Source organism: Chelonia mydas, chromosome 8 (genome assembly GCF_015237465.2).
Source record: "Chelonia mydas isolate rCheMyd1 chromosome 8, rCheMyd1.pri.v2, whole genome shotgun sequence".
Classification (NCBI taxonomy): domain Eukaryota; kingdom Metazoa; phylum Chordata; order Testudines; family Cheloniidae; genus Chelonia; species Chelonia mydas.
Window position 1 is genome coordinate 36,020,112 of NC_057854.1, and position 14,676 is coordinate 36,034,787.

General features: G+C 50.4%; 1 protein-coding gene across 1 annotated transcript in view; it reads right to left on the reverse strand.

The window, feature by feature from the left end:
• Positions 1–6,876: 6,876 nt before the first annotated feature.
• The window catches only part of PFDN1 (prefoldin subunit 1), a 59,444-nt gene continuing 51,644 nt past the window's right edge, over positions 6,877–14,676 (reverse strand). The window contains exon 4 of the mRNA XM_007059164.4: positions 6,877–7,162. Coding sequence (XP_007059226.1) covers positions 7,079–7,162 — 84 coding nt within the window. The 3' untranslated portion in view covers positions 6,877–7,078. The remainder of the gene's footprint in view (positions 7,163–14,676) is intronic.

The window sequence follows — 14,676 nt, forward strand, 5'->3', positions numbered from 1 at the left end:
TCAGCTGGAGGAAGAGGGGCCCAGCCAGTCTGCAAAGCAAGTGAGCATCTTCAAAGGGAGAATTACAATATACCTACACTTTCTCCTGGGGGCTGCAGGTGGAAGAGGGGGCCTGTGGGGGTGCCCCTATGCTGGTTGAGTTGAAAGGGAACCTGGGACCCTTACTTCCCCTAGTCTAGTGGCTGTGGTGTTGCAGTGGGTGAGCAGCCATTCGGCTGTAACTATCAGGAGATTGGACTCCAGGGTCAGTGTTATATTTTGGAAGTTGGTTTTTTTAACCATTTCCTCTGACCCAGAGCTCTAAAGAGCAGGGCCAAGACCGCCCAGCAGCCAGCGGGGTTCTCAGGCATTGCAGAAGCGCACACACGCCCAGGCCCTGGCTGGCAGGGCTGGAGGTGCCAGAGTTGCCCTTATAGCTGCACCGCTGAGGGGATGGCTCCTGCTGCATCAGTTCTTCCACCTCACAAATCACCTGGGCGCATGCACACAGCACTGACAGCCAGAAAGGAAACACTGAGGGAGAGCCTTTGTGAAGGAAATCAGGCCCATGGGATAGGCCACAAGCACTGTCAGAGAAGGTAGAACAAGTGCAATCCCCATCCCCATGCCCTGCTGGAAATGCCTGAGCCCCACTCTGCCACTCCGGTTCCCCTGGGCATCAGAGTACGAGCCACACCCACTGCACATCTGCTCCTCGTTCTAGCCCACGTGAACACTGTTAGCCAAGTAGCTAGGCCTTTCTTTCTCTCGAGACCCATTTAGGTGACCTCTTCCCTCACCTGGCAGCTGTATGGGTGCTGGGCACTTGCTTTTGGGGGGGGAGGTACGATGTTATGGAGGGCTCACATGCTTTCCTGTTTCAGAGTAGCAGCCGTGTTAGTCTGTAACAGCCTCGTCCAAACAGTTGCTCAGATCCTGGCTCTGCTGGGGCGGGAGTGTTTAAGGAGCCGAATTTGGGCAGCGTTCGGAGTGAGCACAGGGGATCTATTTATAGAAGATAAAGCCAACAACTCCGTGTTCCCTTTCCCTGATCCCCATAATCCCTCCCCGTGACACAGGCAGCATCTTCATTGCATCTACTACTGGGCTCGGTTCTCAGGCATGCATATTTCATCCCCACTCCTCTCCTGTGCAGAAAAACCATGGGCCTGGCAGCCAACCTTGTCAGCTGATCACCCCTGGGTTTTGCAGGGAACGGAATGGTTCCAGAGCAGCCCCGAGGCTGCGGGCCGAGGGTGAGATCCCAAAACATGCGTCAGAAAAGCTACGGCAGCCAGGAATGCTGGGGGCCCAGCCAGAGCACCCACCGAATGCAGCTCTTGCTCAGCCTGTCCAGCGCATGTCAGGGAACTCCTGGCACAATACTCAGAGAGACGCTAGCTGGTGCTGCCGGCAGCATGAAGCCCAAGGGAACTGCAGCTCCCATTTAGTGGGGAACACCCTAGAGCCGGGTGAATACAGCAAAACAGCGTCCCACCAAGCCCGGCCTCATTTCCTAATGACTCCACCCCAGGCACATTCCTGCCCCGCAAGGGAGCAAGTTTCACTACACAGAAAGCAAATTTCACAGTCTACCCCCACCCTGTCCACCCACTCAGCCCAGCAGTGGCCCGAGGCAGTACCATGTGACTTCTCAGACCATCCCAGTCGGGCAGCTCAGCAGGCATGCGGGGGGGGTGTAATCACCCCGTAGTGTAAAATGCTCTAGAAGATTCTTGTTGAGTAAATGTGAGGCAAGCCCGCTTGCCTAGTGAACCTGATACCAGAAGAGATGATGTAATTGTTCACTGTGAATTTGATCTTTCCCTCACTGCCCTGCCCTGCCCTAAATCTCAGCAAATGGCAATGGCCATTCATGAGGCATGCAGCGCTTATCTTCATTAAAATAAGCACCCTGCTCTCCTGGCCCTGCTCTGTTGCCCTGCCTGAGGCTGGCGTCCCGCATGGCTAATGTGCATTCGATCCCCAGCGCAGTGACAGCAGAGTCTCTAGTCCCAAGATACGAAGAGCCCCAGGCTTTTCATAATCTTGGCAGGAAGCCAGGGGATGTCTCAACAGATGGGACAGAGTTCAGTAAACACCCAAGGGGCTATTGAGGCCCTAGGAGCTGCCCCTATGCAATGCACGCCCCTTGTGACAGTCACGGCTGCCATGCCACCTGGGGCGGGCAGCCCAGGTGGCACCGGAGAGAGGTAAACGCCACCCCGATTTTCTGCAGTGTAACGCCAGGGACTTCCATGGAGTCACAGCTGATTGCAGTGCCGAGAGCAGGAAGGGACCTATGGCAAGGCCTTGTTAAGCTTGCACGGCTAAGCACCAACAAAAAGTCAGAGAGGAATTTCATCAGAGAGGAATTTCCCACTCTCCCCACCCCCTTAACGCCCCCGGCTTTAGCCTGGCCTCCTGGAGTTCATTTCTTGCCCCCCCCCCCACACACACCCCCCTTCCCCAGCCCTCCTGGCTCCAGCACTGTTCCCCACGCTGGTTTTGTGCCAGTTACCCACAGGCTCTATCTTCAGTGCTAGGCCTCAGCCTTAAGCCAAGGTCTGACAAACCCAAGAGTAAAATAACTAATGGCGGGGTGGTGCCCTGGACACCCACCACACAGGGCTGCCAGCACTGCATAAGGGATTGTTTTCTTAGCCCCCATCTCACCCCTCCCAATACTATCACCATTAATAACACCACGGAGCACTCACCTACATTCACCAGGGGCATCTCTTGCTGCTTTTTGCAGCACTCAGCAACACCTGATCTTGTACCGAGATGAAGAAATAAGGGACGTCCCTGTAATATGTACCGCCACCTGGCCCTCCCCATCAGCCTTGACTCTGATCCACAGCCTCAGTGGGGTGTAGGCAGGGACCACCTCCATGGGCCAATCATGCTTGGCCGCTCTGCTGAGATGGCCAATAGGGGACCTGGGAAGAGGAGGCTGCATTTGCCCCAAGACCCTACCCTGGAGAGGAGGGCAGGGAGAGGCCTCAGTCCCATTCACCAGAGATAAGCATCCACACCACAAAAATCACCCCAGCTGGTGCCATCCACCCTCCTCACTCCTCCCAGAGCCAGCGGTGGCCCCGCCCCAAGGCCAGGCAGACCTTGCTCTGGGTCAGTCCAACACGGCTCACGGGCACGTGTTTTAGAAAAGACCCAACTCAGGGGATACAGAGGGAGAGATCGGAGGAGAGGACGGGAGCCACTCCAGCCTCGTCTCAGAGTGGAGTGCTGAGCTCTGCCGCCTGCCAATCGATCCTCACAGTCCAGTTCAGCCTGTCATTCAGCTTCCCCGTCTGCAGCCCCAGTACCTGGGAGCCTTTCTGCAGGTCGGATGGCACTGTGCTATGGGGAAGCAGTGCCAGAGACTGGGTCCCCCTGACTGATCCCCCGGCCCACTTCTCTGGGGGGGATGGGAGCATTCGGGGCTGCAGCCCAGGGAAGCAGGGTTTGCTGGCTCACCTCCCAGCTGGGCCTGCACTGCAGGGTCAGGTAAATCCTAAGATAGGGCTTGCACACAGCCCCCTCTAGCCCAGTGCTGAGGGCATCACCCCAGACTTTAACCTTGGGCTCCATTCCCCTCAAATATCCTCCTTTGGAAAGGGCTACTGGCCCTCGGCTGCTTGCCCCGTGCCAACCTCCCTGCAGGTTCCAGGCCCAAGGGGAACCAGCAGCAGGGGACGGCAGGATGCGGCCAGAGCACGGGCCAGAGGAGCCCTTCCTGGCAGCGACCCTTCCTAGTAGCGAGGACTCTCAGTGGCCACCTCATAACACTGGCAGCTGCTCCAGGCCCTGGGGAGAGTCAGAATCCTGCAACCAGTTGCTGGCATGGGACGCAGTGAGTGGATCGTTATTTATTACTGAGCTGGCAGAGGCTCTGCCACGTACTGCCCCAGCAGGAGCAGCTATTGCTGAGCACAGCAGGCAACCCAGGCTGGAGTTTCAAGAGTGGCTGGTGGCTTTGGGTGCTCAGTACCCACAACTGCTGTTGGAGTCATTGGGAGTGGCAGGTGCCCTGCATAAAGCCTCTAGCCCTGGAGCGAAGGCTCAGCTAATGGGGAGGGTCAGGGTCCAGCAGAGGGCAGCGCTACACACACTAAGCCTGGCGAGCTCTCTGAACAGAGCTTGTTCATTTCAGCCCTTTCCTGCTTATTCACATTTCTGCAGAAGTAACTGAACAGCAAACAGATCAGGCACCCAAAATACAGGCTAGAATTTTTGGCATAACTGTCAAACCCCATGCCACCCCCAAGACACGGGACCTATTCTGCCTTTGGGCTGTGGCTTAGTCCCTCAGAGATGGGGTTTATTGTGTGAAGGAAACTCTTATGTCACTAGCTCCTGGTGTTATCTGGGGAGAAGTCCCCACCCCACCTCTCTCTGACCAGCAAAGCTCCTAGCAGAGGTTTTACCTGGCTCCCCTCACTGTACTACCCAAGCACCTCGCAATCTGTAAGGCATTTATCCTCCCAGCGAGGTGGGGCAGGGCTGGCACACAAGACACTGCCAGACAGTGTCCAAGGGCTCACAGCAAGTCCAAGAGAGCAGGGAATTGAACCCTTGTCTCCCAAATGTCAGGCTAGTGCCCTACCCACTGGACCATCCGCCCCTGCCGGTTCCAAGGGAACCCTTTTTGGAGGGTTGGCACGGGCCTGGGTAACAAAAGCCTCCTGATCCTCCAAACTGGTAAAGGCTGGGCAGCAGCAATGCCAGCTTCTGCCACACAGCCGCGTGCATGCCTCCCTCTGGTTCTCAAGTGACCAACCGCCTCTAGGCAGCTGCAGTTCAGTCTCCTTAGCGCTTCTGCCCCGAAGATGCCAGCTACTGCCAGCCGTGACGGTGGAGATAACTTCATTTCCCTGACATTGCAGGCTTCTGGCCCTCGTGTGCCTTGGTCCCTCCTATTCTCTGCCTGTGGCATGTAATAGCTAGTTTCCTAGGGGCTGTGATACTTTGGATTCATTGCAGTGGCTGGGTTCAGTGTGCGGGTGCTGGGGGTGGCCCGGGATATACAGGGGGTCAGTCTATGACTATCACTAACTCAACTTCTGACTTGTCATGGGCCAACTGGTCAGTCATTGCAAGATAGCGATTAAAATAAGTCTGGCCTCTTCCTAGCCCTGGGATTATGGCCATGCTGGTGCCACCGTGCTGGACAGGGGTGATGCTGCTGGAAAGCAGCAGGGGAGCGCTCACAGGACGGCATCCTTGTCTCTCTTCAGTTTGCCTCTCCCACTAGATGAGTTTCACAGGGCTGCTACGATCCACCCCTGGGGGACATAATTAACCCTTCGTTGTGGGTCTCCAGAGAGAGCTACTAGAGGGGATATCATCACACAGGCCATTCATGGAAGGATGGCACCAGCCTGTTTAACGAATTAACCCTCTCCACGCACTCGGGATGTAGGCCTTAATCTCACATTAGTGCAGGGAAAGCTGAGACACTGACAGCTCACGTGTCTTATCTAAGGCTACCCAGGAGTCAGTAACAGAGCAGGGAACAGAACCCAGGGGAACTCCCAGTGCCCTGGCCTCCTCCAATCTCATGAGTGACACATCTGGGGCCAGTTAGGCCATGAAACTTAGGCACCAGACAAAGGGCAAATCTATCAAGTTACACGTTAAAGAAAGATGCAGCACAGCATGGCATTTCACATACCGGGGCTCTAAAGACAAGGAAATATTGCCCTGGAATACACTGGTGCCAATAAAAAACCCTGTAACTTGTATTTTGTTTTGCAGAATGGGGAGTATTCATTACAAACATTATCCACAAGGGGGCACCAGCACAACACAGTAACTCTTAGTGGCTATGAGAACTCAATCAGAGAGCTCAGTTGTTTCAGAGCAGTAGTTAACCATGTGCTTTCTAGTGATAAAGTTTAATCTTGTAGATGAATACAGGCCCATTGGCAATGTCCTGCCCTGGCATGCCTTGCTGTGCCAGCTGCCACAGCCCTGGCATCCAGGTTTGTTTGTAAGCTCTTTGGGGAGAGTACCATCTTTTACTCCATTGATAAAGTGAAATGGGGCCCTGACTGGGGCTCTTAGACACGACTGGAATCCAAACAACTATCCCGGCAAAGATTCTTACTGGCATCCCAGGCAGTGACCATTTTCCTAACAGCTACACACACAATAGAAGAGGGCAAGTGACATTACAAGCAGTGAGGTTTAGAGAGAGATTAAAGTTCAAACCATGCTCCCAAATCTTTTCCTCCTCCTCCAGTTTAGGAACGGAAAAGCCATGCTGCACGTGTCTATGTATTTTTCTGCACATACTCTTCTCTCGAGCCAACCACTTCTTCCTGCCATTTGCTTCTGTTTCAGTTTTGCCAAAGGAAACTCCAAGAGCTCTTTCAAAGCAGCATTAAAAAGAAAAACAGAAAGTCCTTTGTTGCCCTGCTGCTCCTTAGGAGACAGTGTGATGCTTTTATCACAGCAACCCACCAGCGTTCGACGTAAGACATGCCTTCCCCTTGAGCACTCTGACTGTGTGCCATGTCCCACTGATGTCAGTCGCCCTATTCATGGGAGTAAGCAGTAGGCTTGGGAGTAACCATTTGCTACACTGGGCCTTAAATCAGGTCTATGGGCCAGATTTTCCAGTGAGCTCAGCATGCTGGGTGCACACTCGGTGGTGCTGAACTCTCGAACATCCAGCCCGAAGTATCAGAACAGGAACTGCTGGGTGCTGAGTGCTTTGGAAAATCGGGGCCTGATAGGGTTCTGCACTATTAAAATCTGGCCCACTCTGAGCAAAAAGGACGATACCTGAAGCAGCACATGGTTTCCTCCACTGAAAAGCCAACAGTATGAACGCAACCGGTATAAAATCCAAGCTAGTCTGCTAGACACAGGAGCTGGTTAACACAGCAGTCTTTGCAAGAAGAGTTTATTACAACATCCAGATACAGAAAGGGTGAGACACAACATCCAACGCATTCAAACACAAACTCCTCCCACCAACAGGTGGCAGCAAACAGAGCGCAAGGTCATCTCGTCTAGAAAATATCCCCGTTCTAGCTAATCAGCGTGGGCACCAGTGAAATGGACCAACTTGGCTGAGGGAGCCACGCCCCTACTGTGCTCTTCGGGCCATCAACATTTCTCGGATGTTATCTTCAGCGTCCTTTACACTCCGCTCCAGGTACGACTTCCTCTGCTGCAAGGTACAAAATCAGAACAGACTCAACAGCCATATCACCCCCACACGATGCTCTGTTTCAGATCAGTAGCTGAATCTCTGCTTTCCTGTGGTAAGTTATAGTGCTGGGAGTGAATCCTACAGAATGTCTATGGTGATATGAATGTTGATACCAATGCGTGGGGGAGGGGGGAGGAGTGGAGGAGGGAGTCGTCATTTGGGCTCCATGCAAATCACAAGTGAGTCATTTTTAGTGAATAAAGGTCCCAGCATATACTGGTTCATACACCAGGGCTGTTGAGGGTTATTTTTGAATAGTTTTAATCTTTATTAGATATATTTTAGGCACTGTCATATTTATAGGGAAAACGTGTATTTCATTTCTTTACAGACATCATATTCACAATTGTCATTACATCAGTAACAAAGCATTAAGAAGAGTGACAAGCTAACTGCAATAAAGTTAAAAACATACATAAACTTAACATTCTGAGCCTGAAACAAAGGAAAAAAAACAAGGAAAAGAAAAAGTACCTCTGTACTGTTATAAAGTAGCTCTGTATTCTATGTACTCACATCTAAAGAATCAAATGACAAAAACCCACAAGGCCCATAGAATAATCTATTCACACTCAGGTAATACTGGAACATCTATAAAATCCTCTTCCAGCCCAGCCAAGTCTTCACAAATTGGATAATAGAATAATAGATTTTAAGGTCAGAAGGGACCATTATGATCGTCTAGTCTGACCACCTGCACAACGCAGGCCACAGAATCTTACCCACACACTCCTTCGATAAACCTCTCACCTATATCTGAGCTACTGAAGTCCTCAAATCATGGTTTAAAGACTTCAAGGAGCAGAGAATCCTCCAGCAAGTGACCCATGCCCCAAGCTGCAGAGGAAGCCGAAAAAACCCCATGGCCTCTGCCAATCTGCCCTGGAGGAAATTTCCTTTCTGACCCCAAATATGGCAATCAGCTAAACCCTGAGCATGTGGGCAAGACTCACCAGTCAGACACCCAGGAAAGAATTCTCTGTAGTAACTCAGATCCCACCCCATCTAACATCCCATCACAGGCCATTGGGCACATCTACCACTAATAGTCTAAGATCAATTAATTGCCAAAATTAGGCAATCCCATCATATCATCTCCTCCATAAACTTATCAAGCTTAGTCTTGAAGCCAGATATGTCTTTTGCCCCCACTGCTTCCCTTGGAAGGCTGTTCCAGAACTTCACTCCTCTGATGGTTAGAAACCTTCGTCTAATTTCAAGTCTAAACTTCCTGATGGGTAGTTTATATCCATTTGTTCTTGTGTCCACACTGGTACTGAGCTTAAATAATTCCTCTCCCACCCTGGTATTTATCCCTCTGATATATTTATAGAGAGCAATCATATCTCCTCACAAAAAGAAAAGGAGTACTTGTGGCACCTTAGAGACTAACCAATTTATTTGAGCATAACCTTTCGTGAGCTACAGCTCACTTCATCGGATGCATACTGTGGAAATGCATGACCTTGCACTTTTCACTATTAAATTTCATCCTATTACTATTACTCCAGTTTACAAGGTCTTCCAGATCTTCCTGTATGATATCCCGGTCCTTCTCTGTATTGGCAATACCTCCCAGCTTTGTATCATCCGCAACCATCTCCCCCAGATTCCTAGTTTAAAATCTCTCTTAATCAGTTGTGCCATCCTCCATCCTAGAAGTCTATTTCCCTCCTTACTCAGGTGAAGTCCATCCCGAGAGAACAGTCCGCTGTCCATGAATGCTTCCCAGTGGCCATACATCCCAAAGCTCTCCTTATAGCAACACTGCCTGAGCCATCTGTTGATGGTCATAATCTTGTCACACCTTTGTTGCCCTTCTCTAGGAACAGGCAGAATCCCACTGAAGATCACCTGAGCCTCAATTTCCTTAAGCGTCTTCCCCAGCCTGGCATAGTCTCCCTTGATATGCTCCAGTGAGAATCTAGCCATATCATTTGTTCCCACATGAAGGATAATCAAAGGATTCTTTCCCGCTCCCGTTACGATCCTCTTCAACCTCAGGGCCACATCCCGTATCTTAGCACCTGGTAGACAGCACACCCTTCTGTTCTCTGGATCAGCTCTTGTTACAGGCCTGTCTGTTCTTCTCAGGAATGAGTCCCCAATCACATAGACCTGCCTTTTCCTGGCAATGGTGCGATTCTCCAGTCTATCCCCTGTTCCATCTGGCCGCAAGTCCTCTCGATTCCTATTGTCCCTTGCAATCCTCTGCAGCCTATCCCGTATCCTCCTGGGGCTCATATTTAGTGTTATCTCCACTGACACTTACCCCCTTCTATAGGACTATCTGCTCTTCTCTTCCTTCTTGCCCTCTCACTTTCAGTGACCACCTGCTGTGCCCCTTCTTCATTTTCCAACTCCGCAAACCTGTTCCTGAGCTCTATTTCTCCTTCACTGGCCCATCTTTTCCTCTGCCTGGTTCTCTTAGTCACATGCTTCCAGTGTCTACTTTTCTCACCCAGCAGTATCCCCTCAGAGTTCTTTGGTCCTGCTTCCATCTGCAAGTCTGAGCTTTTCCCTTCAGCCTCCTCATGTCTTTGCTCCATCATCCACTCAAACCCCCTTCTAAGCTCAACCAGAGTTTCCATCTGCATCTCCAATCCTCGGATCTTCTCTTCCATCAGCTCTATCAGGCGGCACTTCATGCAGACAAAATTCTTTTCAGGTACCCCCTACAGGATCATGTACATGACGCAGCTTCTACATCCAGTCCTCTTCATTGTGTCTTCCACTACTTGGGTCACTACCACTGCTGCCTCTGTGTCTGTCATAGCCTTCTCACCTAAATCCTGTTAGTCTGGGAAACACAAACCAAACCGAGCACCAAAACACTGCCAGACCACCACACACTCCCTTCACTAGCCTGTCTGTTCCTTTGCCTGGCTCTTATTCTTCCCCCCCAAACCCCCTTACAAACTCCCCTGTTTACAGCTCTGTTTGCTGGCTCCTGTGCTGCTGCAGCTGTCTCTGCCACTGCCTGACTGGTTGGCTACCCGTATAGGACCACTAGTCAGAGAAGCCCCGCCCGCAATCAGGGCTCAGCTTCTCTCCCAGCACACTGCCCCTACAAGCCTCTGTACATACCACCTTTTATCCCCTTTCTTGGAGATGCGTGTTCTAAAACTCCTTAGCAATCAGAAAAGAGACTTTAAAAAATCATCGTGAATTAGGCTAAACTTGGCAGGGAAATGGACAGAAACTGTAACCCAGAAATAGGATTTCAGCCAGTAGCATTTTTTTCCTCCTCATCTGGGTAACCCTAGAGGACTGGAGTCACTTCTTTTGACTATTCGCTCTGAGTTTTCAAACAGCAGACACCACTGGCATATCTCCAGCGAACTCCAAAGCCACAGAAAGCATTCTTGTCGGAGTGGACTGAGATCTAAGTACTAGAGGCAGAACTCTAGATCCAAATTCTCTTCATTAACCGGTGCAAGGAAACTTCAGGGAGGCTCCCAAGGACCTTGACTTCCAGAGGAATGAACCGTGATCTCTGAGGACACCAGTCAGGAATGTAACACTTTGGTAATTGTAAATTCGGTTTTAAAACCCAAAAGTGACAGGTGTCAATAGCGGTCTTGGTCCTCGTTCAGAGCTGCCTCCCATGCTCTACCCATTCAGAATTAGAGGTCCACCTAGGTGACAGGCAAAAAAAAATTGCCTGTGAACACCCTTCAGTTCACTATATTGCCTCCAAAACAGATCGTAAGCTCTGCAGGGCACAGGCTGCACCTACCTTTGTGTCTGTACAGAACCTAGCACACCAGGGCCCTGAGCCTGATTACGGCCTCTCAGGACTACATTAAGAACATCTATATTACAGGGGTAGCCCATGGACAGAGCTTGACTGACAAGCCACAGACTCTGCCATAATGGCCTGGGGAAGCTCCAATTCTAGTCAGTTTCCAAGGAAGACCTTGATACCAGCACTTCTGTGCTATATGCATTTGCATTTATTATTACATGTAAATTATAACATCCTGGACCTCACCTCAGAAATCTTTACTCAGGCAAGGAGCCTGATGAGGCCACCTGAGTAAGGGCTTGCAGGGTCAGGTCCACTAAATGCAAGTTAGGGGCCCAATTCTGTAAGATGCCAAATCCCACTGAAGCTAATGGGAGTTGGAGCTCAGCATCTCACAGAATCAAACCCAAGGGACAACCCACAGCATTGCAAAGTTTGGGACTCCCAGCTAAAAGGAAAAAAAACCCACTAAGCAGCAAGTCAATGGAGTGTAGTTATCCAACGTTCATCTACACTGCAATGTAAACCTGTGCATGAGCTGGAGCTCAAGCCTAGGTCCCTTTGCATCTACACTGTAATTGCGCTACCCCAGGGTTCCAGGGCTCTGCAAGGCTGGAGAGTCTGAACTCAAGTTAAGCTGTGACCTTGGGTCCAAGCCCTATTGCTTTGCAGACAATCAAGCGGGACTGCATCTAAGGTCCTAGGAGTCAGCCGATTGTCCCGTGGAACTGTGGGATACTACTTCCTCAGTCCTCTCTAGCCCATCAATCTGAAATCCACTCTATTGAAAACGAAAGCCGCCGCCACCCCCCCTCCCTTTTGCAAACAGCAGCAGCTCATGTCAGTATTAACCCATTCTCTTCTGATCACCAATCTGCAAGCACACTATCAGAAAGCCTCCTGGGTTTGCAACGGAAAGCAAACCGAGCAAACCTTTTGCCCTTTTGCAACACAAGCTGCTTCCTGGTAACTTGCAGGCAGGCAGTAAAGTTATCCCACAGTGCACCACAATCCTAGGGCTAGAGTGGCCATATTCGGGGGGGGGGGGACGGGGGGGGACGGACCACTAGGGACTCTAGGATAAGGTTATTCTGACACAGCTCTGGACTCTGCAGTGTGGACACCAGAGCTGTAGGTTCATGCACAGATTAGAAAAGTAGTAGCACAGGGTTAAAATAAAATATAGGACACTCAAGTCCAGGGTTCCCTAACACAGGTCAGCTGACTCAAATCCCACTCACCCTGGGCTTACATTGCAGTGGAGACATACCCTAAGTCCTTTCTGGAACAGGTTTAGAGGTGAACTCCCCCCAAAGGAAACACAGAGGACTCACACACACAAAGGCTGGGACAAGCCAACAAAAGGCAGGAAATTCCAGGTTAAAGCTCCAGACCAGACAGTCTCCTGTCAGGCTTTGCCAAGACACGGGGGGACTGGGAGCTCTAATGCAGCAGGAAAAGTCATTAGAACATGGTACTATGATACAATCCTGCCAACATCACCTTGTGTCTGCACTCTTCCAGCCAGACTCCATCCAAGGCATGCTCGACTGAAAAGCCTACCACTAACTACAGCTGGAGTTAGTGGTAGGCTACAGTTCAACTAAACTGTTTAGTACAGTTACAAGTCTGTAAATTACTCAGGACAGTTAACAATAGTCAGACGATCTGGATGGAGAAAAAGTGCCCAGTCCTCTCTCCCAAGTCAACCCCAGCAATGACATCAGGAGCATCTGGCTTTCCCTCTGCCCACAGCAGCAGCTTTTCAGTAAAATGTTTAATGAGGGAGCCCAATAAATAGCTATACTAATACTTCACACATGTGTAGCATTGAGGTCTGTAGAGCACAGCACTCCATTCTCACAACCCTTCGAGGTATTTGTACGAATGTGGAAACTGAAGCAGAAGGGTTGTGTGATCAGCCCACGGTCACAGCAGCAGTGTGTGTCAGAGCTGCAATTAGAACTCCGGCATCCCCTGTCGTCATGCTGCCAAACAAAGGTGGACGTGCCTGACTTTAACACTAACACTATCCACCCGTAGGAAGTTACTTTCTAATCAAATGTTTTGTTAGCTGGTAGCTTATGAAATCCCCATCTGTTTGTCCTCACGGCAAATTTCATATGACAAAATTTTGTTTTAAAAACCTGCCCTCAACAGATGCAAAGCGAGGAAACAGAGGGGTTGTATCATTTCTATTGCTGTCATTAAAGAACTCGTTTAATTACAATGACACAACTGATAGTTACCACCATCAATCTGTCTTTATACACTCCATGGGATTCCAAACTTCCACTGGGAGGAAACCTAGCTAAAAACCCTTTAGGCCTTGCTTCCGATGAGTAAAAGTACTAGGCACACTAATCCTACCTGACATCACTGAAGCATTCATACTCTGGGCGTTGATGGTAAGGAACGTTTCTTCAAATAATCCTCTACGCTCCCCCTTTGGGGCCTCTTCTCCACTGGCAGAGTGTGGTCTCCTGCTAGTGTATGGCAGAGCACTGGAGGTGGAGCTGAATGCCAAAGGGGACATTACTTGAAGAGCCACCCCTTGCTCAGATCAGATCAACTCTAAGGTCCTGGGAGCGCAGGATACAGGCAAGAGCTGCTGGGGGGGTTGAACGCCCTTTAGCTGTGTTCCCACCCCATTATGTGGCTCTCAGGATCCAGTCTCATAGCTTAGAGGGTCTGCCACCCATCCCTACTCAGTCCCAAGGTGCCTTCGTTCCTCCCCACCACAAGGATGTCCTAGCACAGGTCAGTCCTCTGCATGAGGTCTGTGCTCTCAGAGAGAGGGCGACACAGGGCACCCAATGGGCTCCAAGAAGCCTTCAAGTTGGCAGTGCCGGCAATGGAGCATCAGAGGCAGCCTAGGACTCAGCAAAGAAGGATCCAGGCCACATGAAGGCCTCTGCTGCAGGTAAAGGGAGAGGGAGAAGACTGGGGGAAAGAGGGAGCCAAATATGTCCCGAAACAGCTCAACAAATGTGCTATCAAGGATCTAGATCACCCCCCCAAGGAATGGGTTCACCAGCAGAGGAAGAAGTGAAGCACTAAAAGCTCAACCCAAAGAAGGTAACCTTACAGATACCTCCACTGGTGAGTAGCCCGAAGAGCCAGGGCTACGGCTGGCTCATTACATTCTGACTAAGGGCCAGGCTCTAAGGAAGGGTGTGAAATAGACTATTGCTACATTTTCATTGCAAAGGGAAATCGAGGTGTCGTTTCCCCTCAGAACTGCAGGCTGGTTTCTGTTTAGGTAATCACTGGAGCAACATCAGGAACTTGTGTGTAAACCCCTCCTCATTCCCTAATTACTGGGGCCTAGACAGAAACTCGATGTAACTCTCTGGTCTTGTCTTCACTGGGGATAGCCACAGATGTGTTACACAAGCTGATCTGAAAAACAGTTTGCCTGGTCAGATCAGTTTTAAAAACCCACCTGATGAGTTTTCAATATAGTTTTAAGTCATGTTTAAGGCCTACTCTGCTGACATGGCCACATTTGATTGGACCTAGTTGGTAGCAATAAGTGAATCATTAACAGTTAGCGTTATCAGAAAGTCTACCGACCTCTTGCGACAATACACCCATTATTATTACATGCTCCGCAGTGGTCCTGTCGTATTTCATTTGCATGCTAATGCGCGTTTCATTGCCCTTGTTAACTGAACACCAACTGATCTTTCTGTAGGACGTACCAGAATGTGGTTGCAAGGTT